The sequence below is a fragment of the Zonotrichia leucophrys genome, chromosome 7 (assembly GCF_028769735.1).
Source record: "Zonotrichia leucophrys gambelii isolate GWCS_2022_RI chromosome 7, RI_Zleu_2.0, whole genome shotgun sequence".
Lineage (NCBI taxonomy): Eukaryota > Metazoa > Chordata > Aves > Passeriformes > Passerellidae > Zonotrichia > Zonotrichia leucophrys.
The window spans coordinates 14,652,446-14,680,208 of record NC_088177.1 but is presented as its reverse complement, the minus strand read 5'-3'; the positions used below and the strand labels follow the sequence as shown (position 1 = coordinate 14,680,208).

Below are 27,763 nucleotides of genomic sequence, written 5' to 3'. Positions count from 1 at the left end.
AACGGAAAGGACAGATTCCCATGTCCGCTGGCTCCTCAAAAACACTCACCTCCCCAGTAAAATGCTACAATTCAAGGTACAGCAAGATAAAGATCCCAAGTTGCATCACAGCAGCTTGAACACCCAGCACAAGCCATCAAAAGCTGCTGTCCTGGTTTCACAATTTGGCCTTGCTGAATTATCACCCTGGTTTTCACAACCCCACTGTTCCTCTGAACGCAGCACCTACTGGTTGGCTCTGTAGTAACATCCTGAAACCATCTCTATTTTTCTACAAAATACAGCAAGCTGAAGCTTGAACTCTGTTAAGCTCCATCTGTCCTGCTGACTTTTTTTCCCGTTACAAATATTAGGGGCCTATCTCCCCAAAAAGAATGAAAACTGAACTGAGACAAAAAGCCCTCATGAAGAGCCAAGATACGCTGTCAAGTATTTGATAACAAAGCTATCTTAATTCAGCAAACTGACAGAACCATTCTGCTCTACCAATAAGGTGAAGCTTTCTAAACCCAGGAGTATTTGATGCAGAAGTTTTGGGGTGCACCTCTGAGGCAGGGGAGCAAATAGGCCATGGCACCACTGAGAGCAGCTGCTCCTTCCAAGAGATGCTTCCCAGATGAGTTCATTGTTAGGAAGGGCTCTGAGCACAGGCTTCAGATTCTTTCTTTCATAACAACATGTACCAGACCAGCCAGGAGTTTCCATGTGCCAGTTCAAGGTGGGATTGTGCAATTCTGAGCATTCAGCTTGTAGCAACTGAAGCTGGACACAAAATTCTTATAGCCTTCCTCTGCTCAATGTAAATAAATTCTACCAATTCTGGAAGAAATTGTGATGAATTTATATACATATATAAATATAGATGTTAATAAATACAAATCAAAACCTAGTGTTTTCTGGTAAAAAAGAGTAACTTCAATAACAACATCTTATAAAAACAGAGATTAAATTGGACAGACGTTTCCCATTTTGTGGTTAAAGTTTATTTTGATCTAATTTCTACCTCCCTTGTCCTTGACTAACAAAATACTCAACTTGTACTATCATGGCAATACAACTTTTGCCATGGCAACATGCAATGACATTATAAACACAGAAACAGGAATTCCCTGTGGGACAAAAAACAGAAGTCACAGTTAGGAACAAAATCCTCATTCCAACACAAATAGCCTCAGTAATAGGAACAAATAACTATTGTCCCTGACTTGCAGTTTATTAAAGACCTTTTCCAGTTTAATGTGAAATAAGGAATAGCCTATTTTAAGAACACTGCATTGCTTCTCAATCAGGACTTTTGATACTGCGAGGCTTTCTGCACCATAATTAGAATAAATGACTCCTGATTTAATTCTTGATTCAGGGAATCGATGTGCTGTCAAACAGAGGACAGGCAGCACACCAGAAAAGAGCTATTCTGAAGAAAGAGCCATGAGTGTGTGCAGCTAATGCTTTAGCAGCTTGGAAATATCAATTTTGGTAGGCTATAAATTTTGGTAGGCTTCTGAAGAAACCCAAAATTTTGGACAGAAACCCAAAAGAAAGAAGAAACCCAAAATTTTGGTCAATTTCTTTTTTTTAAGCTGTCATTACCAGAGAAGATCATCTTTAAAATCTAGTATCTTAACTTTGAGTGCACTAAATAATTTATACATACATTCTGTGGGCAAGATAATAGACACCACAGGACAGATACAGGTTCGGAGGAGCATTAAAGGACAGGAAGATGAAGTGTGAAACTTGGTTGCTTTTTCATTGATTGGTTGATTTTTTTTCCTAAACTGTAGATTTCCTATACTGAGAACAACTTAATTTGTGAAAAAAGAATAAGCCTAATGTTTTATTAGTAATGTAACTTCAGCGAGAAAATATGTTGAGTCAGTATGCAAAGTGTAATTCACAATCACATGGCTAATCTACCTGAATATGCTAAATTAAATACACTAAATTAAATACTATATTCATAGAAATGAATCCCAGCATTTTTATAAAAGTGGACAAGAAAATGTCTGTGTCCAATAAAAAGAAATTCTTTTTCTTGGCTTCTAGAAACTACTTCCTAAGCTCCATTTACTTCTTTAAATGTGTTGGTAATTTTATACAAATGACACATATACATGGTCTTTCTCATCTGCTATATTCACAGAACACTCTCAGAAAATTTCAGAGAGTATTTGACTGGGATAGCCAAGTCAAAACCAAATTAGTTACTTGTGGAAGGAACTAATTCTGCAGGGAGAGGTGGTCCATGCAGCAGATAAATACACAGGCAACAAAGGAGATGCCCTTAAAACTGCAACATGATTGAAATTCTGACTAAATATCTTTAAGTGGGTATCTAGGAATAAAAGAAAAAAGGACAGAGCAACCTGCACTGGTTCTGAGTGCTTTGATTATTTGGACTGAAAAGGGGCAATAGCAATAAGACAGCACAGCTGGAGGTAAACTGGAAAAGCAAACGAAGAGCAGAGGTGGAGAGAAAATGGCTCTGCAACCACAGCAGCTCAACAGGGTCTTCATCTACTGTGGGGTCATGACTACAGCACAAGGTAAGCTGGCCAAGGATTTTTGGGAATTGCATTCAAAATTTTTATGGGAAAACACAAACATGTTGGAAATCTTCCTTCCCAAGGCTGGGAATGCACCCTAAACATACCTCTGCCTCATTGTCTGTGGAAATGCTGCTGCACAGAACACAAACCCTACTTTAAATCCCTCTTCTTCAACTCCAGCACTGATTCTGGAAACAAGTACAATTCAGGCAATGGGCCTTAACAAGAAAAACATTTCTTCCATTGGTTTAGCTGTACTGGATCTTCCACTTTTCCTCCAGAGAACTGGAAGTGTCTTCTCTGTGATGATTTCTGTTTTATGAGCCTGTCTATATTGTCTCTCATTAATCTGTTTTCAGAAAAAACTCCCTTCTTTACACACAATCTCTCATAAAAGACAGCTATAAAACAGATGTGATCACCATAATTCAACATCTGGCCTTCAGGCACTTGAAGAATATCCATAACAGTTTCTTTTTTTTAATCTGGATAGGATGAGGTAATTTTAAAAATTATTTGGAACAGAAATAACTGTCTCTTTATGTTATCATTTAACAAACGTGAAGAGCACTACTACAACACAGAAAATATTCTTCCCGCTAAACAGCACAAAATAGAAAGCTGAATTTTCTTATTAGATTGATTATTTTAGCAAAATGTAAAAATATTTCGACCTGGCAACATCAGATATAAAATGAAACCACCATTATCGTGACCTTAGATCTACCAGCAGATGAGATGAACATCTTGGATGAACTTTTTAGGAGAACATAACTGAGATGGAAAGTAATCTGTAAATTATTTTACAATGGCAATTAATCCAACAAAATATTGGCTTTCACTTCTTACTTCATAAAAAATGTTATGTTTTTCAATAAAAGACCTCAATCTGGTGCTGAAGTGGTAAAATTAATCTGGACTCGATCATTAAAATGATACTCATATCATTAGGTGAACATAGAATCAGAAAAGTCTGATTCTGTATTTAAAAATCCTTCACATAAGGACATGGAATCTTCCCTAAATAGCAACCTAATCCTTTTCACTAAGAGAACAGGTATTGAGAAGACATTTAATCTTGAGCTCAAGGCATGAAAGCAGAGTTCAAAATTTGGGGTCGGATTCGAGAACAAGGATTTGGGGCAGATATGTGGAAAATCTTCAGTATTACCTCTGTTCCTTATCTTTAAGCTGAGGATATTAAGTCACCAATTTCTTATCTGCATTATCATTTAATTATCCCAGCTGAGAAAAAAGCTCATGAGAGAAGTCCAAGGTCTTCTGTTGCCTACTTATTCTGAGCTTTGATCTATGACTACTTGCATCAGGCTAGCACCTACAGCCTCCCTCTCATTATTCTAGAGGCTGCACAAACATCAAAAAGATAGCCCTTAGCTTCAAAGAATTTATGATCTAATGAACTGTGATAAATTGCAGTAACCCCTTGGAAATGCACAGCACAGCTTCAGTTAGTACCTCTGAGTGTTACTGATGAAAATCAATATAAAACATCGACCCTATTCTTCCTCATACACATCAAACAGCCAACACTAACACAAATAAAAAGCTATAAGCAGCACAAAATTAACAAAGTGTTCTGTCATACAGCACACACTCAGAGTGCTTCAGCAAATTTCAAAGATAAAAAAGAACATGTGAAGAGGTCCCACCTTCCCACCTGCCTCCCTTCAAAACCCAATATTTAACCCCTAAACCCATACCTAGTTTTAAAGATTTAAGATTATTCTGAACATTAAGCATGCACATGCAATTTTGGGGAATGCTTTTCATTTTGAGAATGTGTTTGCCTTTGAGAGTTTCAGGTCCTCAATGCCTCATAAAGTGAGGATATGGGATATGGCTTCTAAACTCTGACTTAAGAAGACCTATAAATTCCTGATTGTAATGGAATTTTCCACAATAAAACCTGTATTCATGAGTAAACAAGGTTTGCCTCCCACCTAATCTTTTAGTTCTAATTAACATGATTTGTTGAGTTACTTATCTGCCCTTGTAGTTTCTTTCTACTCAGAAGCATTGGGAGCTACAGCAATAGTACAAGATAAGATTTAAGGACTTTTCTAGTTCATGCTTCAAGTTACCTTTCCCTTCAAATGCAACCCTTGGTTCTACACATTTCAAAGATTTAATGGACATCCCTGTTTCTATATTTTCCCTATTTTCAGCAATACTACAGCAACACATTGCAAAATAAATTGTAAAACAATAGGACTGGCCCCATTTGGACTTTCCTAAAGATTCAGAAGGAAGAGAATATTAGTTATAAAAATACTGAAGAAAAAAAATGAAAGTTTAGACCAATGTAACCCATCATTCCCTTTTAGTGGCACATAATTCCTAGTGAAAATGCAAAACATTTAAACAAAGCTTTACAAATAACTTAATGCAAATATTTCTCCTCTGCTATGTTCCAAACCAGAAAAATACTAGTTCCTCTAATAAGTTATACCTAACATTCTTGTATTCAAAGTTCAAAATGCTTTTTAAAACAGGCCAAGATTGTTTTACCCTTTCTGAGCCAAAGTGATCAGAAGGAGACATTTCTGAAATATTTATTGCAGTCCAGGATCTGCAGCTGACTAGTGTACATTGCGATTTTATTAAAGTTAATAAAGTCAGGGACTGCAGCTGGTGGTTTGTCTGATGGTTTATTAGAGGAAGAATCCTCATGGAGATCAGCATATGTGAAACTTTTCCTGAATGGTGAACAGCCTGGCTTTTGGACAGACTCCTGTAGTCTTGGCTCTGTTTTTAAAATTTTATCTCCTTGTAGAATTTTCTGTTTAGAATATTGCGCCACTCTCTTATTCTCTATAAACCAGCTCTGTTTCTAGTTTATAGAAAGGCTGAGATTGAATGTTAGAGATAAGAAAGAGTAATTCACCTGCAGGCCTGATTTAATCTAAAGCAAACCAAGCTAGAAACAGCTGTGGGTCACCTAGCCCACAAGGACAAAAATCCAGATGTTTAAACCCTACTAATTCCAGTGTCAGACATGCAAGTCACTTGATACTTGACAGTGCAGAGGCTGAAAGGCCTTCTTCCAGAAACCTCCCATTCCCACAGCTGCCAGCTCTCTGGAAACAGAGCTGCAGAGGGAATCCCAGAGGAGATGCTAATGAGCCTAACTGGCAGTTCCAAGCAGACTTAGGGAGAGGCAAGGGAATAAATATGAGCAACAGGGAAGGAACAGAGAGGGATGTGGAGGGTTGAGTAAATCTTTGTTGACCCTAAGGTCTTTGCACACTCTTTCTAGCTCTGTTAATTCTGACTGGGCAGAGCTCTGAGCTTTATTCATTTGTTTTGAACAGGCAGATCACTCACTGCTCCTTCAGTGAGTGCCTGCTCTTAGCCAGGGCTGAGGAACTCATGACTCTGAGTATCACAGACTTTAGAAGATTAACACTCAAATACTGACATAGTTTTTCTCTGAAGAATAGGAAAATGACATTGTAAAAGCCGCTATGAAGCTTCTAATGATTTTGTGACTTTTGTCTCAACAACCTCATTGCTCACCTCTTGTGAGACAATACCAGGGAAGGCCAGAGATGCAACTGTACAAAACATACTTTGAAACTCATTGTTAACATGGTATCTTTAGAAATATGCTTCAGATGCTGAGTTCAATACTAAACCATAGAATCAGTTAGGTTGCAAAGGGTCTCTAAGATCATTGCATGCAACCCAGCACCACCATGTTCACTGCTAAAAATGTCCTAAGTGCTACAACCACATGGTTTTTGACCACTATCAGGGCTGGTGATTCCACCACATCCCTGGACAGCCTGTTCCATGTCTGACCACCCTTTCAGAGCAGAAATTTTCCCTAATATCCAACCAAAATCTCTCCTGGCAAACTGGAGGCGAATTCCCCTTGTCCTGTCACTTATTACCTTAGAGAAGACACCAACCCCCACTTGTCTACAACCTCTTTTTGGGTACATATAGCAGGCAGTAAGGTTTTCCTTCAACCTCATTGTGTCCATGGGGAAAAAATCTGGGGAGCATCTGGTGCTCCCTCAGCAGCTCCTCATAGGACTTGTGCTCTAAATGCAATATTATGAAGAACTGCTGCTGAGAGTTGCTATTACTGCTACAGAAAAACCTCCTAGTGCCTTTTCTATAAAAAAAAATATATATTCTACTTTCAGAACTTTTTGGATTAACACTTAAACACATGGTTGTTCATTCCAACAAAGAGTGCTTCTACACTAAGAATCACAATTTAGAAGAATAATTATAATCTACATAAAGAATAATAAATTATACAATAAAAATAACCTAAAGAGTATACCTAGCATAGGTTGGGTCTCAGGTGCTATGTTGTTCACCAATGTACTCTGTTAATTGCATCATCCACATAAGTCTTCTATGCCAGAGAAATCAACACCACAGAATGTCCTGATGTGGATCTTCCAACTCAACCAAAACAATATACATAGTTAGGAAACCAAAATTTGTAGTAAAAGGCTGAAACAAGTTCTGAGCCAGAAAGAAAAGTTTACCACACATGTATAAACTATGTGCCACACAATCCAGAAGTTACACAGATGCCATGGGTTTCTAGCCCTTCTGCAACTGATTATTAGACAAAACAGAACAATACCCATTCTTGAAGTAAAATAAAACACAAGGCTTAAAGTTACACCTAGACCAAATTCTTTCCAATATCTAAGCAAAGTGTGAAACTTGGCAATACTTTTGCCTCCAGGAACATCAGAATCCTAGCTCCCAATGCTCTGCCACCAGGAGACCAGCTCTGCATGAGCAGCAACATCCAGCAATTCCCTGTAGGGGCACCCCAACAGGGAAACTTTTCAGGCCCTGCAGGGTAAATAAGGACTTGCAATTTCATAGTTTCCCTTAAGTTGCATTCACACTTGAAAGCTTAAACTAAGCCTGACTTCCACGTGAAATGTTACTAGACCAACTGCTGCGGTAGTTGAAGCCTCTTAGTAAGATAAAAACATCACATTTCCTATTAAAGCCACAGGCCAGGCAGCAATCAGCTAGCCTGCATAATTCCCAAAAGCATTCCTGCATCCCTGAACAGCTGCCTGAGCATCCAGCTACAGCTGGCAGAGATACACAGGGGAGGGCGTGGAAGGGGGACCTGGCACAGGGAACATAGGAGGAATATGGATAGCTTTTCCAGGCATGCAGGGACCAATTTAGAAAAGCCAAACCTCAGCTGGGGTTGACAGCAGTGAGGAATGTGACAGAGAAAAGGATGGTCAGGAAAAACGGAGCTGCACTTGTGCAGCCTGAAGGGGATGAGCCTGGTGTACACACCAGGTCCATGTGTACGCAGGGCTGAGAGTCACAAGCTGTACAAAATCACAACTAGAAATAAGGCAAAAGAAGTCACAATGGTAGGGAATTATGTCCTGGAACTGGCTGCCAAGAGGCTCTGAATCTCTGCCCTTAATGGCATTTAAAGCTCAATTGCATAAGGCTCTGCTTTGTACCACCTGGCTTGGAAATAACTTCTCAGATGGGAATTAGCTGGATCATCTCCAGAGGTCCTTCCAGCCTCTATTACACTAGATTCTTTCACTTCAATTCCCAAAGCAAATTCTAATCCAAATGCTGGACCGCCAAGGGACAACTGCAACCTTCAAGGATACAGAGGACATTCCCTCTTCCTAAAATTGAAGGTGCTTCAAAATCCAACAATGAGCTAAATCTTTTGCAGATTTGTATTTTCAATCCAGATTATACTTGTTAGAAAGCATATCAATGTCTGAAATAACTGATTTTAGAACTTTCTACCAAAAAAATTTATCTCAAGCTCTTAAGGTGTTTAAAAATATTTTTTCTCTGATGGTAGAGGTACAAATTAGACTGTTTAAATCAGAGATGATGAAGAAGTGTAATTAAGCAGCCAAGGTGCTAAATTAAAATGGATGTGATGGCAATTTATGTGAGAGAAGCAAACTGCTTGCATACAAAGGAAACCTAAAACTTGCTCAGGATAGGAAATACTTTAGGGCTGTGGTGGATCACTCATCAGCTTCAATGTAGACAAGGGGCTCTGTCTTCAACCTGTTTTATCACATTTTTAACATCTTACTGCATTACTGAGAGAGGGACTCCAATTATTTTTCAGATCCTATGCTGAATGCCAGAAATTGGTATGAAGCATTTGTGATTCCTGCAAGAAACTCCAGCCCCCATAACTTTCTTGTGCTGCAAATGTTTCATAGTTGTACATGAAGTTAAGTCACACAGGACACAGAAATTTCAAGGAAAGTGGAGCTTATGAAAAGCCCAAAGGATGGCAAGCAGAACCTCAAAGAAGATGGCAGCCATGGGGAACAGATCAAAAGCTACTGGTTTGTCCTTCAGTTGGAGTTCATAAAGTATTGACAACATGACCAGTGTTTTTTGTAATTTTTTTTTGTTTCCAACTGGAACCTATCACAACCATTTCACTCAAACACATAGGCCTTATTTTTTTCCTTTTCCAGAAAAAGGAAAGAAATGAAACATCATCCATTACACTAAACTGCCTTGCATTACTATACACAAATGGAATTTAAAGAACAAACACTGGAATTGCTCATAAATTTGATTCTTTTCTTGAAGGAGGCCCTCTTCTGGAGAATAACAGCAATCAAACCAAGTCTGTTGAGAGTACCTGTTGCAGACTTTAAATATTTTAGATTTCATTTGCATGTTTATTCATCTTTAGTATAACGAGCCCCAAATTAATGACTGTAATGTATCAGAAATAACTAAGAAGTTCAAATTTGCATTGCCTTGTAAAATTACAAGTTTTTGCTTTCCTATCTCATTCGGGTGTTTTCACTAAACTAATTTTTCCTGTGCTTAAACACTAAATTAATTATCATCACATGCAAGACATTTTGGAACCCTAATGAAAATTAATTGGTATTAAGTCATTAATTCTAATTATAATAAACATAAAGCAGGAAAACTCATTATTTCTCTTCTACTGCAGTAGTTTCTAATTTTCAACATTTTTGTCCTCTGTTTGAAATATCTTGCTGTATCTATCTTCACCACATATCTTAAATAGTGTGCCTTGTAACTCTGCTGACTTGAGAAAGCTACATATAATTTGACATTTGACATTTTTTCATTACTTTTAATGATACAGTCATGATCATTCTGCTGAAATGCTGACTGATAGAAAAAGAGAATTTCTATAGCAATAAAAAAATAATTGTAGTAGAAGTGCAGTTTATGCCACAAAAATGTGGTTTTAATAATACTGTACACTAATGATAGCAAAGTGGAGATATTCAAAAGACAGAAATGCATCTAGAGCCCTGCAACCATAGTGACATCATTTGACCAAAATGCCTGCTCCACAAGAGTATATTTGCCATTAAATGACAATAAAAAATACATGGAAAAAGAAATGGCATATAGTTGAGAATCTAAATAATCTGTTCATTGTCCTACAGTGAAGACTATGAGTTTTAGGTACTGCCAAAGGAGGTCTTCTGTTACAGACTTACATAATCATTTGGGTTGGAAAAGACCTTCCAGATCATAAAGTGTGACCATTACTAAACTGCTTTTTGAAATTTTTCATTTAACTCCAAGCTTTCAAATTGAAACTGCTACATCAAGAATCAAACCAGCAGCTGACAATATGCAAACTCTGAAAGTGAGTGTGAAGCCAGCATCAGGCCAGTGCGCACTGGGAGCTGTGACATCTCTTGGTGAAACATCCTCCCAAGGGTTTAATGTGCCATCACTTGCCATGGGAAAGGGCAGCATTTCTGCCTTGTGTAAGGTCAGAGCCACCGACCCCTGCCTTGCCAGCTGCCAACACAAACACCAGGCTGGCAAAGCACAATCTCTCGCTGCAAAACGGAAAGCTGCGCTTGTGGAAGTTTGACATAAGCCAAAAAATAAGCAAGTGAGTCTGAAGGGGATTACAGACACAATTCCCACAGAGAGACATAGTACACATGGCTGGTTGGGGCAGCTTTTGACTGGCAGAAAGGCAGCACTCAGGGGATGACAACCACCAGCCCTATTTAAAGGTTGCAGTCTTATTCCATTATAAAGTCACACTTTGACCACTTTTGTTTTGCAGAAAGGAAAGTGACCTCAAATCAAAAGAATTGCCTTAAGGGCAAAAGAGATTTTCTTTACAGTACAGAAGAAACCACAAATATCCCTTCTTAATTAAGGACCATTACAGAAAAAATTAACACAGAAGTTTGGGGTTGCCTTACAATTTTATATCCAGGTGACATTAAAACTGTCACACCACCACTTCAAAAAGTCTATATTTGGTACTGTATTATGAAAATTCTAAATTATCTTTCTGGGAGGAAAAAAAAAGTGGGACCAATATGCTTTCATTTGTAGTGACACAGTTAAAAAAACACAGGGCCACAAACTGATGTCAAAATTCTGGCTTCACTAAACAAGGGTCACATATCCAGAGCATGCTGAAGGGTGAGCAATCTTCTTATCAGTGCTTTCTGGTAGACCAAGATATCAGTAAGATAAGCAGAAAAAAAAAAAAGGATCCAAGAAAAACCACTAAACACAAAAAAATAACAGTAACAGAACAAAAGCAAACAAAAGAAAATTGAAGAGGCAAAATAAACACCCCTGTCCCATCCCTCCCACAAATAAAAAACCCACAGCCTCATAGGTTTACACTGTGCAAAATCACGCCAAAATCAGCTAATTTCAAACCAGCAAAGTAGGAGTGGGTGTGTTGGAAAAGAGAGAGACATTCAAGACAGTTTTATATTTCAGGGCTTCCTTAGGAGACTCATGTTTCCTGGATTTTACTTGCAGAAGAAACAACTCAGCTCATGTTTTCTCGCAAAGAGAATTATGGCCATAAATCATCCTGGAGGTGCATGTTTTAAGAGATAACATGACATTACTAATTCTCTGTTAAAAAGGTTCTCTCCAACTGGTAAAGAAAAGAGGCCACTTGTCAATATTGCAGCTTTCTTTTAATTTCCAGTTAACTTTGCTAGGATTTTTTTTTAATAACAGTCAACTCATGAACTGCATTTTATCAATGAGTTGTTTTAGGAATCAACAAAACTTCATCTTTCCCAGTAAGCTCTGCCCATGTTCTGATCATCTCAGATTAGTGTAAGAGAAACTATTTTTGTGTCTTATAAAGAACAGCAACCACTTTTCCATCCACACTAATCTTCATCCAAAAAACTGTGGAGTAGAACACAGCTCACTTACTCATGGACAAATAAAATCTCTGGTATTACTTTCCATCAAACTTATTTGATTTTCTGAACATGTCATTCTTCACTCACATATAAAGAAATATAAATCAGATGAAGTGTTGTCTTTTCTTCGCAACACGCACTGAAGATACATGAACTGAATGTTAGAGAATTGGAACAATTTGGGAAAAAAAAACCCAATGAGTTTCGTTAAATTCTTGTATAATGAAGGCTTTCTGAAGGTTTTAATCATAATTTCACAACATAGCTACAAGTTACCGAATCAATGAGACATTTCACTTAAAACCCAAAATGCTGCAAACCCCACATAAGGTATTGATAGATACATACTTTCCTCTTCAAGTGAAAAATACTGCAAAACTTAATGAGAATGATACTTGAGAACTCAGGTGGAAATATCATCTAGATTTATTATGGTTATGCCTGCATATGCCAGCTGAGTTCATAAAAGCTGTGTGAATTTATTCCAGGTGCCAATAAATAAACAGGGTAGGGAATCCCACACCCTTTACACTCCAGTTACAGAGCAGAGCAATTTTTTGCTCACTTTGAATCAAATGACTGAAAGTTCTAAATAAGAATTTTCTACTGTGATCCAAATGAAAAAAATGAGTTTAACTTTCTTAAAAAAGAAATAAATAAAACAAACTCAAAACCCAACATATGTGGTATTAAAATTTCAGTTTCCTGCAAGTATTCTGACAGACCTTAGAGGCCACCACAAAGGTGGAGGAGGCCCTGGAATAAACAACAAACAGGAGCAGAACTGGAGAGGACATTTAGGCACATATCAGCCTAAATAAGTGGAAACACATTTTGGACCAAGAGTCTTCCTTTAGATTGGAGTTTTCCTTGCTTTTCTTCTGCTCCAGAAGTTGCTGATGCTGTTGTTTCTACAGTTACCACCATCTCAGCACCATCCTCTCTATTCTAATTCTTTTTCTGCACAGCTGCACTGACACCTACTCACCAGATCCGCTCTTAGGCAAGACAATGAAATGTGAAAGATGAAGGAGGTTTCTTTTTTCTCTCAAAGACCAGAAATGAACAGACATTGTTCAGTGCTTTGAAAAAACTCATGGCTCCTGCTTGCTCTTAAAACACATGGCACAGTCACCACAGCAAGTAATCCTCCCTCTGAAGAAGTGCAATATAAAGCCAAGGTGTCTGGCAAGGCTATTCAGTGAAATGCTAATACATCCTTTGGACAAAAATTCAGTTGGAGAACACACAGAATAAAACCACATCCAAAACCTGGCAACTTTCTCTGAGAAAGAGACTTCACTTCCCATTACAAACTCTGTGGCAATGCTACAAAAAAGAAGATTGCAAATACAAAAGCAGGGAACAGTCATATACCTGAGCCCTGGCCCATGAAAAAAATATTTTTTTATAGATTTAGATTAAAAAATTTGATCCGAGGAATTTTCACGTAATTTTTTTATTGACTATTTTAAGAAAGGTTTCTAGATTAAGAAATACCAATCATAAAGGAACGTCATCCAGAACAGTCCACAACAGAATTTTAATAAATTATACTATCAATTTGAGCAAATAATTGCAGATTCCTCAGTTTACTCTGAGTTATGTTGATGGCTCCATATTCTCTCCTCCTTTTACCACACTATCTTTTAAGCTGGTATTTAGGAACCTTCATGTTCTAAGGTATTTAGGTAAGATGCATTTCCTGTCAAAGGAAATCATTAGACAAATCAAACCATTACTTATATAAACTTATCTCACTGCAATTAGGATGAGAAAATTAAAGTAAGGCTTCTGGCTTTACTGTACAAAAATGCCATTATTGTTCCACCACATTTCCTGAGTATTTGACATTTCAGTATATCCAGCAGAAAGGGTTGTTACTCGTTGCCTTTGATATTGTTCAAAAGAAGTTTGTGCCATTAATTTTAATAATATTGTAAGCATGCAGCCTGATGTTAAATTCCTTTGCACTCAAAACCTCCATCCATTTACAAAATCATCAAGCAGAAAAGAAACACTGATTTGCCTTCTAGTAAACCATAGCTCAGAACAAGAATCAACTGGCCATTAAAAACAGAACATTTTCCCCTGCAAAACAGACATTTACTGAGTTTGTCTTCATTATTTCACCTGGCAAATCTATGTCTCTGCAATCTTCAAGTCAAAACAAGATAGAATGTGCTGCATTCAAAAGGTATGAAGAGAAAATAACTTCATATTTTCTTACCTTTGCATTATAGGGAATATAATGCTTTGATAAGGCTTCAGGAGTGTGCATCCATGTTTTGTCTACAGAAAAGCAAAATAGAAGAAGCACTGAATAGGTTATTCAATTGTTAACTTAAGTATAACAGAATCTCTGTGGAAAAGTTCAACAATCACCCTCACTCAAAAACCAGCTGTCTGAAGTCGTAAGAGGGGCTGGAGGGAAATATCTCACACCTTCTCAAACACTTAAAGAACCTGCTTCTTTCTGTTGGGCACATTTCCTATTTTAACCAGCTTGGTTTTCCATAAGAACTACAATTCCTCCCCCCAAATGGTTCTGTGTCAGATCAGGATTTTTTGCATCCTGCTGTTTAAAGCACTGACTGCATCTTGTGCATCGAATGATGCTGTTTTGATGAATTATGTCCTTTTTCTGATGAATTATCAAGACATTAAAGGGACAAACAAAAAATTATCCAAGTTGCAACTGACAGAAGAAAGCCCTAATCCTTATAAAAGAAAACTGATGAACATCGGGTTCGTAAATTTTAGATCTGATTTATAAGTTCAGATCATCTGTAATTTTTCCATACCTATGCTAAACAAATTTGCATACTTACCCTTTAACTTTGCCATTACAATACTGTGTTATTCTCTTACTTTTCCTGCTGCATGGACATAATTCTGTAATTATTTGTCAAATACATCTTCTCTTACTTGAATGGCCTTTTTGAATGTTCTACACAATTTAAGATGGAATTCCAAACATTAAGGAAAAGCTTCTTTTTATTACAAATCTTCGAAACAAATTTTCTAAGCTTTCTCATTTGAGAGCATTTAAGAAAACAAAATCATTCAAAAATACTAATTTTCATTACCATGCATTTGGGAGAATCTGTAAATCCCATTAATGTTTTATATGACATATATAGAACATTTAGTAGTATTTTCTAACTTGAGACTATCCTGGTTTAAATGAGCATGAATTAAAGTCACAAATCTGGAACTTCACTGAGTTAAGTAACAGAATGACAGCTTAAAGGAAAAGCCTACCCTTGGATATTCCCAATTCCATTTGCCTTTACGTGGAGTTGCAGTCACAGTAATCACCAACTTTTTTGTTAGTTACACTTAAGGACAATAAAATTCTGTTCACTTCAAACTGTTGAAGAGCAAAAGCTGTGACTCTGATTGACAATAAAGCAATAATGAAATATTTCAGATTATGCAGGAGCAAGAAAATGGCTAACCAAGTTATTCACCAGCCACCACAGTAACAGGATCAGAACTATAAAGCTGAGAAATTCTTTTTCCCCTTAGCAAATTTCATTCTAGATGGCAGCAATGTTCAGCTCCATTACAGAAGAGTGATATTATCACTTCCTAATTAAGCAAGAACGATTTGCCCATTCAGCAGCACCCAGGAGGATGATTAAAAAGGCTCTTCCTTTTAACTGGGGCTTGTGATTGGACTGCCAGAACCAAGAAACCATTTCCCAGAATATTTTAACACCCGAAACCTGATCTCCTCTTTAGCATAATATGAAAGGCCGATGTTATCTGGAAGTGCAAAATAACCATCCCAGGGAATTTGTGAGTTAGGCCAGGTAGAATAAAGCCAGGAGAGAAGCTGAAGCCCAGCCAAGCAGCTCAGGGAACCAGCACTCAGGACAGGACTGCTCAGTGCCTGCTCTGTCAACACCTGCACAGGGCCAAGTTCAACTCCTCCAGGTGCAGCCACATTGCTAATACCCAGAGTTAATTTACCTAGCTCCTTCACATTTCTCTTTACTAGCTTCAGTAGGGATCCGGTCATATTTATACATTTATAAGGAAAAATCTATTAAAAACAGAGTACTGAGCCTCTTAAGGAAATTGCAATAGTTCTGCATTCATTTTATGCCTAGTACCACCACAACCAAGTGACAGAGCTGTAGCTTCTAAAGCAATTTTACAAGCAGACAAGTGGCTAGACAGGTGCCATCAAAACTAGTCCTTGCAAATGTTTCTTCCTCCCTTCATGCCATCAGTGCAAATTCAAAGCTGAAAAAAATGTTATTTAGTTTGGGAGCCAAGTGTGAAGTGCTGGTCTTAATTCAGCATCAGGTAATCTTTAAAATTTTATTATCATGCACAAAGCTTTACTTAAAATGTTTATGTGAAATCATCAAGTTGCCTACCAGCCTCCAACAGTAATGTGACAGAGATTCCAGCAAGGAATAACATTGCTGGGCAAGTGTTGCTACAACTGTTGGCACCCCTAATTAGGAGGAAGATCAGGAAAAGACAGCTGGTTCCAGGAGCCTTGTGCTAGTGGCTAAAATAATCCAACATTCAGATGGAGATCCACAGACACTGTGACACAGCTACTGAAGATTTCCTCTGAGAATGGGAGTCCATTTCTTAGAGGCAAGTAATAATTACAGAGTGGTGAGGGTTTAGAAAGAGCTCTTAATGCTAAACTAAATCAATCCAAGGCAAAACTCAGCCTGATAGCAAAGACATGCAAAAAATCATACAAGCTATTATGGGGTAGTTTTTTAACCAGCATCTCCTTGTGAATTGTAAGGTCTGATTATGGACTTATACTACTCTCGGCAGCTGCTTGAAATACTGCTTAGAATTAGCTTGATTTCACAGCAGTTGAGAAAGACTCCATTTCAGACATTTTGCATGCAATAAACCAGAAAAACATGAAAAAAACCAAACAATAAAAGTATTGGTGAAATATCTGACATAGATATGGCTTGTGGTTTGCACGATCCCTCACCTAACTTAATTTTTTAAGACTTTTCACAGCTTAAAACTTAATTATTCATTCTGAAGCAACAAGCAAAATTTGAAATGCTACAATGAAAACCACAGTTCATATTATTATTTTAGTAGTTACACAGACACTTCCTGGCTAAATAAAAGAAGAGGTCCTAAAGAAAGGACTGAAAGCCCAGATAAAACCATACCTGACAACTAGCATCTAATGTTAACAGTAATAGAAAGTGAAAGGACTCATGCTGTTGCACTAGGTGAAAACCACAGTTATTTTAGATCTTGTCTGAAGTTCTTAATCCAGGCTGCCTCAGGAGTTTACATTCAAGTTTTAAAACGTGCTCAGCTGTTTTTTGAGAATTTTGAGGTTTTGAGAACTATGAGTTCGAGAAATTCAGAGTCCAATAGAACCTATGCTTAAGTGAAGTATGAGAAATTCTGAGCAAGTGCTGGTTTTGCCACACTCCCTGGCACTGTGTGGAACAAGAGGCGTAAAAAAGGGCTATTTCAAGGGCATGGGGTAAATGGCAGGGTCTGAGAGACTGAATTGCAAGGGTGGAGGTGGGAGCTGGGCACTTGCATGGGCAGAGGATTAATGCTGCTCAGCACTGAGCCTTCTCTCTTTTCTCACCCCCCTGCACCATGCCAGCCCCTGCCCTCAAAACAGGGAGGTTGCTTTCCAGAGTGCATTTCACACCTGCTGGGTCCTGTGTGTGAGCCAGGGCAGAAGGACAAATGTGTGCTGACAAATCACACACTGAAGGCAATCGACTCGGAGACTTCACCAAGGGCCCTGATCTGCTGTGCTGCACTCAGGGGAGGATGGCAGCAGGTTAGATAACACACAGTGACCAAAAAGGAAACACTAGCAGTGCCAAGAAACTGTTCTCCCACTGAGATTAATTTCTCTGCATGTTACTGCCCTAAGAGACTGCAGAACGGCATTTTCACAGTGAAGCTTTAGTTAACTGTCTCCCTAAAGCCCACTGTCATTATTAATTCATTAACATTAAGTAACATTTATTAATTAATGTATCTAAAGCGTTTATCAAAGCATATTAGACCTAGTGGCCATTCATTTAATACAATGAACAGGGAAGGACTCTGATTTTAACTTTTTCTTCTTCAGAGCCATAATGAAAAGAGAGTTATTGCTAAAAGGTAGAAAATAAAACCTTTATTCTTTACTGGATTAGCATCTTTTCACATTGACGGATGCTTTTATTGTTAACAGAAGAAATCTTGGAACTGCCTTTTCTTCCTGTTTTACAAAACTTGGTATGACAAAAATATTTTTTGTGACAAGCAGCATAATAAGAGTCTCCTGAAGAAGATAGCTTAAGAGATCCATAATTCATCTAGGTATTACTGCCTCAGGAACAAACAGCTTACTTGCTTCAGTGCATGTACACAAGTGCTCTCCGTTTCATTATTCCTAGATTATCTATTCTTCTGTAAAGAAAGAAAACCTTCACAACATGACATGAAAGAACTGTCACCCTGTTAAATAATTTCCTTTATTCTGACTGCAGTAGAAACAGGCAGGTGCTCACAAAGCCTCCTTATGCTGGTCAGACAGCAAGGTAGAATCTGACTTGTTGACCACTGCAGGTAACACATGACAGGATAGACTGAAGCCTGAGACAATGCCTGGCACCAGAGTTTTCATCAGAATGTAACACTAAAATGTTACTAACAAACAAATCTACCCATACTATTGCATTGTTCAGCTGCAGCATTTGTTCCTGCCACCTCCTAGAGCAATGACTGAGTAAGGTCTGGGTGTCTGATAGCAGTAATTTTTTCAAGTTATTAACAGGTTACTATGACTAAGGAAATGAAATTATGAGTCAGAGCCTTCCCTAGAAATATATAGAGAAAAATGCCCATCAATACACATAACTCAAAAAAACTTCTGTTACTTGTTTTCTCCTTTTTTTCCCAAACATAAGCTATGCTTTGGATGCATTTTTAGTCTTTGCCAAGAAAAGAGCCATATCTCCCTAGAACAGAGTGAGCTTGGCAGAATGCTTTGCCTGTGTCCTTCTCCCCTAATATTTAGGACCTTGTAAATGGTTTTAAACAGCTGATGGCTATAATTGCAGAATGATGTCTCAGAATGCTGGGTTGGCATAGTTACAAATTGAAAACAAGCATGGTATTTGCATTTCCCTCAAAAGTAACATCCACTGCATAGCCTAGACATTTTATACTATATGTTTTTTTTATATGGATGCTGATATGTAAGTTCTGACAAAGGAAATCAGGAAGAAAGTGTTAGTGCAACTGACCAGTGATTAGCAAATCTTAGCTTTTGCACTTTAGATTTTTTGATGTTAAGAACTTGGAACTAGTTCATATTCCTAAACCAAAGGGAAAAAATAAAAATAAATCTCAACTATTTATCCCATACCCTGTAAGTCTTCTAGTTACAAGAGCTCCACTGTCTTTGATAAAAGCTTCTATTTGAAGTCAAAAAGAGATTACTGGCATAACATAATTTAAATGATCCCATTCTGCAAGTCTTCACTAAGATATATGTAGAGACCAAACCTCCAACTCGATATTTCCCTTTTGTAGTTCTGTAGAAAAATAGTTCAATGAACTATTCCAGCACTGCTATAAATAAATTTGGAGGAGTATCAATTAAACATAAAAAAATGTTTAAATAGCAAGCTTTTGAAGAATTTCTTGCTGTTAAAGAACATTATGTAAATAGATCAAAACAAAGGAAAAGAAGCATAAATGACAATCCCAATATACAATAAAATAGACTTTTAATTTTCTGATTCCAGAACACTGAAATTAGGTGATATAAAAGTTTAAATGGAGCTCTCTTGAAATTCAAACTGGAAGGAGAAGAAAGGAGTTTGAGCAACCAAAAAATGCATATCTATGGCTTCCTCTTGCTTATGTACTTAAGGTACATCCTTTTATGTCCCAGAAGAATTTGATTTCACAAAACAGTGCTTTCCTGAGTGACCTATTTTGGATGTCCTCTGCAATTTTCCAACAGCTTTATAGGACAAATACTTACGACATCAAGTAGCCATTGTCATTCCTACCAAGGTCTAGTTGTTACAGCCTTAATTTATTTCACACAGGATAAGATACTTCATCTTTAACTAGATACCTACCAAGCAATCTCACAGTGCACCTGTGTAACAAAAGAAGTTAGGCTGTGGCTGTGTAAATTTTAATAGGGTAGAAGCCAAAAAGCTTCAGACTCCCAGTATTTGTGCCTATGGCTCAACAGCACACGTCTTCTGAAGAGGAGTTCCTGAGTTTTGGGAGAAGTAGCAAATAGTTCTTGCTGTAAATGTCACTGTTAACCTGCCTAGAATATTCCTTACAGCAAGCAAGAGATAAGATCAGCTCTGCAACACCTTTTTGAAGATAACACAGATAAAATAAGCAATAGGAAATTATCCTCCTATTCTTATGGCACCAGAGAGAAAAGAAAAATCAGACTCAGCTGCACAGAACCAAGAATCCTTCAGAGAAGGTTTCCAGAGCACCCTCCTCATCTGTATCCCTCCTGTAACCTTTTTTCCCCTAAACAATTAGAGCTGAACTTTCTGCTTTCAGAAGGCGAACACACTACCATAAATATGCATCCAGCTGCATACAGATGTTTACAAACACACACCAAGTGTCAGACTGAGCCCAGCCCTTTCCCACCAAGAGAAGACCTCTGGTCATTGCCAGATGAAGGTGGAAACCCTGCAGGTCTCCTTGAGCGGATGCTGCCAAAGCCTGAGGAGAGCAATAGAACAAACAATACTTCAAAAAACAGACTCAAAAATCAATACAAAAAAGGGACTTGGTCACTGACTATTGGTTTTCCACACAACCCCACATCTAGAAAGACAAGGAACAGTAACTGGAATACATATGACTTCTTTGGGGAGGTGTTATACAACTATTCAATGATTTTTGTGTCAAGACCAGCTGAACACAAATATTTGTTATACCAAAAAAGCATCCTCTTTTCCTCACACCCTTAACTCCTGAAAAACATTTTGTTCAAGAAAATCCTACAAAAATCAAGCAGCAGCTTTTTTGCATAGAGGCAGAAGAGGAGATTTAGACCTAGGTTTGGTTTGTTGAATTGCTCGTTTTTGTGTTTTCTTTTTCCCCTCTTCCCTGTAAGGTGAATGCTTTTATGAAATGACATAGTGCAACCCACAAGAATATCTGAAGATCACAGTGGGGGAGCCTGTGACTGCTTACATTCCTTTAAAACTATGTAAGTATATCCTCTTTATGCTTTTTATCATTACTCTTAATGTGGTAATCCAGCATACAATAGGCCATTTGTTTAAATCACTGAAATAGGTTCTGACAGAAAGAAAGTATTTACTTCAGGACTACACTTATCCCCATCATTCTTTTGGCCCTTCACATATTGTTTTCTTATTAAGAAATAAAATATAAACCAAAATAGTTTTCATCTCTGGAATGCAGCATATGTTTATAATAAAAATAAAGATTGTGCTATAGCCAGTGCATTCACATAAAAAGAGCATGCTATAAGCTTTGACTGCAGTTTTTTTATATGTCAGTCCCTGCCCATGAAATGCACCTGTCTACACTTTCATAAATAAGACTCATAAAAAGCCATTTCACAGAAACATCATCGCTGAAACTTATGGTTTTAAAACAGATCATTACTTCAATGCATCCTATTTAGCATTATAAAGACCATCCACATCTCAGGAGCTGGTAACAGGCAGCAATTATCCACCTTATTAACTGCTCTCATATGGGAAAAAAACCCCAGAAAATTTAGATTCCTACATGCATTGAACTTCATGTGATAAGAAAACAAAGGCTGACATTCTGTATGGGATGAAGGAGGACCACTGGGGCACAATACAGAAAAAAAACCCTAAATTCAACTGCTACATCCTGCACAGCCTCACCCATTTCACCCATTGTAATTCAGTGGACATGTATATCTACATTTTTAGCGCTGGTTTGTGTCACTCAAAAAGTTCCAGTCTTTTCTTCTCAGAGGGTTTGGATTGCAGTCATTCCTTATTCAGATGTGTCTCTCTCTGGAAGGAACAGGAGTTTTCTCTCACATTTCTGATGAGGCAAAAGCTAGGAAACACTAGTTATTTTTCCTTATTTATATCCCCAGTTCTTACACTAGCATCTTTTAATACAAGGATGCAAGATCAGTAAGATGTGCCAAATGCATTTATGCGAGGCAACTCCATTCACTAAAATAAGTAAAACAAAATCCCCATAGTCAATGTTTTCTATTTTGCTCATGCAAATAAATCTCATCACAAAATCAAGTCTAAATTAAGAACAAGTAAGTAATTTAGTTTAGATACAAATATACTAAGAATGAGAAAAATTTACATAATCACATAGCATTTAGAGATCTCTGTTACAGAATTACATTAATATCCCTAAGCTACTTAAAAGAGTGATGGAATTTAGAAAAATGCAAACATATTTCAAATTGAACAGACTTCCATCTGTACTACAGACTTTTTGCACCACAGCATTTCAAAGTGAGAATGATATGTGATTTTAAAGGAAAAACTGAAAATGGAAAGTAAAGAGGACTCCTCAAAACCCCTTCCCCAAAACTGGATCACATACAAAAGCAAGTTTCCAATAATGTGATAGATACACAAATATTTTCACAAGCTTGATCATAACAAGAAAACAAGGACATACATATTGTTGATTAATTTGTTTTTGTGGGAGATAGGAAGAGTTCTTTAAAGAAAATACAATTATCTTTTCACCGTAATTTCCTGCACTCATTGATCAATGAATGGAAAACAGAATGATTGCTTTTGTAGAGTGATAAAGTACTTCTGAACTGAAAATTTTCTCCATAACACACCTATTTGTTAGTCCAACCAAACTCTACTGAAGCCAAGAGAGAGCCTAAGTTACTCTGAATGGGTTTTTTTTAATCCGTATTTAAATATACAATTTAAACCAGCAAGTGCTGGTATCAGCTTTAAACCTGAAATTGACCTTTTTTTTTTCCCTATTAGTGCTACAGTTTGATTCCCTGTTATACAAGCTCATGGGTGACATAAGTGACCAGATATCACAACCTGGACTGCTGAAAGATTTCATTTATTTATCATTACCTGTGTAAGTACTTTCTAGAGAAAGCTGAATTTGCTTAAGCTTCACATTTTCCTATATTTTTCATTGCCACTATTAGGATGAAAGATTAATAGCTTGCTTCTTCAATTTGAGATTTAAGCATATCAATGAAGCCTTCAACCCAAATGACTATGAGACAAGTAAAAATAATTTCAGCTGAAATACAAGCAAGCTTCTGGTTTGTACTAAATCTTGGGGAGTCAGGCAATGGCTGCACCACTTTTTTAAGGCCAGAGCATCAGCACGCCATGTCAGCTGAAATGGCTATTTCATGTCCAAACCATGCCCCTCAAAAATCAACTTACACTGGGTATTGACTGCAGATACGATACCTGTAGCAAAAAATTGTGCTACAGGTAATGAAATGAACTGAAAATGAAATACTGGTAATGCTGAAAGTGGAGATGTGTGCTCTCAAGAGCACTGCTCTGATTTATGAAAATCTGCTGCTCCCATAACAGATTCTCTCCATAAACACTCATGGCACACATGTTATCTGTAGGAAACTTTTGCCTGTAAAGGATCAGAATTAATTTTAAAAAGAGCTCACTTTCTGTCTCAGCAACTCACATTTCATGGCAATTCTTTTGTGAAAGCACAGGCTGCTAACCAGCCTCCAATGGAAGAAAAGGGGGAAAAAAATAAAGCAAGCTTGCTTTTAGTGCTTATTTTCTTGCCTTGTCTACCAAAGTCTGCAAATTAAATAATTTCCTGACCATTTAGAAGAAAAAATCGTGTTGTTGGGATCAGGTGATGGCATGAGAACAGAGCTCATCAGCAAGAACAGCACAGTCCCAGTCATTCTGGCACCCAGTTCAAAAAGATGGGAGCTATGGCATGAGCAGCTACCTTCCCTATGTCTGCTCATCACAAAGATCATTGGGGAACGTTTCTTCTGTGCATCTGCCCAATTCAGATACAGTCTCTGGCCATTATCCAAGAATCAGCTCCATCTGTTTAAATTCCCCTCACAATCCTATGGATTTAAGGCTATTGTTTTTGTAGCTTCAAGGTAACAGAGCACTTCAAACTTGGAACTCACACAAACCCTACCAGCACAGCCAGCTGGAAACTGGTTTGGGTTTAGCAAGAGCTGCTTGGGAAGCCACAGCAGTCACACTTTTAATGCCTCAAACTATCCACACACTTGTGGACACAAGAAACCCACAAATAACCCATCAAGAAATGGAAAAAACTGTATCTATGAGATAGGGGGTGAAAAATCAAATACTACTTAGGAAGTTCAGCAATTGAAACTGTTTTTAAATGCAGTTATTATGCATGAACACTGATTGAGCCAAGTTCTTCTGAACTTCAATTTGCATTAAAAAGATGTAATTTGAAATATGTAATTTTCACTTACTCTTGACAATTACTTAACTGAAACTTTTTTTTTTCCTAGGGTATGAGAATGGAAATGTCACGAGTGTTACTATGAGTAAAATAAATGGATGACAGCATTGAATTCCTGTCTCATGTTCTGAATCATTATTAGGAATCCACACTAATTGCATTTCATTGTGCCTGACAGCTTTTATATGATAATTTTTTCTTGTTGGGCTGAGAAAATAAGACAAGAAATGAACTGAACAACAAAGCAAATGTCTGAATACAATGAAATTCCAAAAATATAGGTAAGGACTTAATAAGAAATTTATACGGATTTTCCTATGAAGAAATGAAAACAGAGAGAAGTTAATTGAGTCCCCTCAAATGATCCCAGGAAACTGGGGATACAACTTCACACCTGACTGTAAAGGCAAGATGCAGAAACTGCCAAGGGCAATAGGCAATAGTGACAGAGCACTTTAGTATTCTGGGTTCAAGCCCAAACTCTGAGAAAATATCCAGTAAAACACAACTGATCTGTTTTTGAAACATGGCAGGCTGAGCTTCAAACATTATCAGAAGTCATTAGGGAAAAAAAGGGAAAATAATTACATGGTCCCCTAGACAAAACTATCTACAATCCCCTAGTTTCTTTCTCAGTTGTGATAAATCAATCCACAATTAAGGAATAATCAAATGGCTTCTCAAATGATTTGGAAGAAGCTTGGCAACACTATCAAGCACCTGAAAGGTGCTATCTGTTGATAGCAATGTCACAATTACCTACAAAAGAAAACACATCAGTGCTTAAGGAGAGCACCGCCTATGGGTTTAAGCTTATTCCCTCCTGCTGTCAGGCTATTAAAGGACCTTTCATCCTATTTTGCAGCCTTTGTAAGTGTCTCTTCCTTTTGTGGTCACGTGCTGATATTCTGGACTGCTTTTCTCATCTTGATTCACCTGGCTTTAACAATCAAGTGCACTGGGCACACAAGGATGCAGTGATGCTGGCATTCCATACTGGCCCAAGTACAAAGACTCCTTTTATTTCCAGCTTTGATACTGACAGCAAAGCAGAAACTCTTGCTCTATAAACAAAAGATTTACACTCAGTCCAACTGAGGTTACACCTACTTATTCATGCAAGGGCTTCATCTCAGTGTGTGTCACACTTAAGGACCTTTAGAAGAAAACATGGAAAATAAAGAAATGAGATCTACTGAGCATTTTCTACCTTACAAACAAATGGGGTAAATATCAACAAAGCTGTCAGTAAAAAAAGCTTCACCACTAATGCTCCTTCTAAAGATTCATGTTTAATCATAAGCAGTTCATGAAAGAGACTAAGCAAGGCAGGGAAGCAACATATATAACACTGAATATTTAGTGCTTTGATATCCTTTTGGAAAGTATGGCATTTCAGATCGCTACAAATCCAGAATAACTTCTTACAGCTAAAAATATCCTGCTGCACGATATACTCCAAGTATATTAAACACAGTTTGAAAAAAAAAACAGCTCATCCAAGAACAAGAATCCAATTAATATATATGTAAAGAAATGTCACTGATTCTTAGAAGTTCTAAAACCCTCCAGCACCTCCTTTGGTGTGTGCAGGCAAAAAAAGGAAACAGAATATGTATTTTATGTGTGTGTGTAAACACATCCTGCAATAAAAAATATATGAAATTCAACTTCAGCCTTGGAATGCAGAAAGCTCTGTAAGTACCACTCCAGCGTGCTTTGCTCCATATATCTTCTAGAAGGGCTGCTCATTTTTATCTAGATAATTCAGTGCAATGATTAAGTTTTTCTTTGTATAATTCTTAATATTCCAAAGAAGTTTTACAGGGCATTTATGTCTCCATCAAATATAATCTAAATTACCTACCTTTCTTCCTGCTAAAAGCACGATTCATGTTGAAAAATCCACCCAGTCAATGATGCTTCTGGGTTTGATTTTTTCCTCCCCACTTTAACCTGCAGAAAAACACACAAGAAAACAGAAAACTCCATTATTATACTTGAAGCTCTATTTATCTTCATATAAAGATGCTGCAAATGACCTTAAGAACTCTGAAATAATGCTGAGAAAGTGGGGATGTGCTTTGCAGAGGAAGAAATTTCAGCATGGAGAAGATCTATGCCCAGAACACCCAGAGGTGCTTCATACAGACAGACATTTTAAGGTTCTTTCAAGACGTTCTCCCAAAGATTTCAGAGGCACAGAGCAGGTGGCATTATACATATACATGAAGACAAATACCACACACAAATAGGTTGGAAAGAAAGCTTTAAAATGAATGCTAGCTCCATAAAAACACTCAGTTCACATTTGCACTGCCCTGTTTTGAGTCATTAAGGCTGTCAGATAATTTCAAGCTAGGCTTTCTTCTTCACTTGGACTTGACACTAGGGGAAAAAAAATAAAAATCACAATATATTGGCTCTTCTTCACTCAGGGACTCAATACTGACAAAATTGCCTTCTATCAGTGTTAATACATCTTTGTTCCCTCTTCCTCAGATTGTACAGTAATGTCTGTATTTTCTTCCCTTAAAAACACAGATTCACTCTTAAATTCTTATTTAATTTTTGATTCACAATGCTATTTTTGAATTTTATTATTTACCAACATAAAAAATAAAATCCACTACATGCAAAGCTATTCAACACCATCCCATTCTGCACTACAGAGCTTTTACTTTTACTAACACATGTAAAGATATTCCCATTACTACTTTTCATTCTGTTCAGATCTTCCAAGCAAAAGTTTTACCAGTTCAGTTTTTATCACAAAAAGTTTCTCTTTCTCTGCTCTCCAAGCAGTCCAGTTAAAAGAAAATAAAAAAGAGGGGATAGGAAAAAAAGAAAATAAAAACACTTTGCTATCAGATGATTTTTAAAAATCAACTAGAACAGTACTTTTGCTTTGAACATAAAACTTAGGCCAGGGCTTCAAATGTCAGCATTAAGATGACAAATTTATTTATGATGATTTTTAATTTATTTCATGAATGCTTCTTGTGGTGCTTAGGCCTCTTTTTCAAGTAAGTTCAATACCAGTTAAAACAATTACATCCAAATCTCCATGTAAAGATTTGATACTTTTCAGACTAGAACACATGGGAGATTACAGCTGGAAAAAAAAAAAAACCCAAACCAAAAACCAACAAACCAAATGACCAAAACCTCAATTTTATAATCTACTAATCACTGATGCAGCAGGACTTCTCCACACAGTCCTGTGAGAATGAAGGGGCAATTCCTCTTGAATTAAACTCACACAGTATTCTGGACCTAAAACCAACAATTTGTTCCTTAAAGCACAGGCATCAGACCACTGCTTTACAGATTTTACTGAACATTTGAGAAGGGAGGGCATGACAAACAGCACAGGCAGGAGTCACCCATGTGGTTCCTATGCCAAGATTTGGATGCAAAGCCCAGACAGTGCATTTGGCGCCCAGCAGTTCAAACAGCAGGGCTGGGGAAGCCTCACCCACCCCAGAGCCCCCCCCTGACCTCACTGTCATCAGCACCACACAA

At 37.5% G+C, this 27,763-nt stretch overlaps 1 protein-coding gene across 10 annotated transcripts in view; it reads right to left on the bottom strand.

Moving 5' to 3' along the window:
* GULP1 (GULP PTB domain containing engulfment adaptor 1) overlaps positions 1 to 27,763 on the bottom strand; it is a 173,232-nt gene that overhangs the window by 57,781 nt on the left and 87,688 nt on the right. For all 10 annotated transcript variants that reach the window (XM_064717623.1, XM_064717620.1, XM_064717619.1 and 7 more), the window contains 2 exons: positions 26,106 to 26,194; positions 13,995 to 14,056 (listed from right to left, as the gene is read on the bottom strand). In XM_064717623.1, coding sequence (XP_064573693.1) covers positions 13,995 to 14,056; positions 26,106 to 26,133 — 90 coding nt within the window. In that variant the 5' untranslated portion in view covers positions 26,134 to 26,194. The remainder of the gene's footprint in view (positions 1 to 13,994; positions 14,057 to 26,105; positions 26,195 to 27,763) is intronic.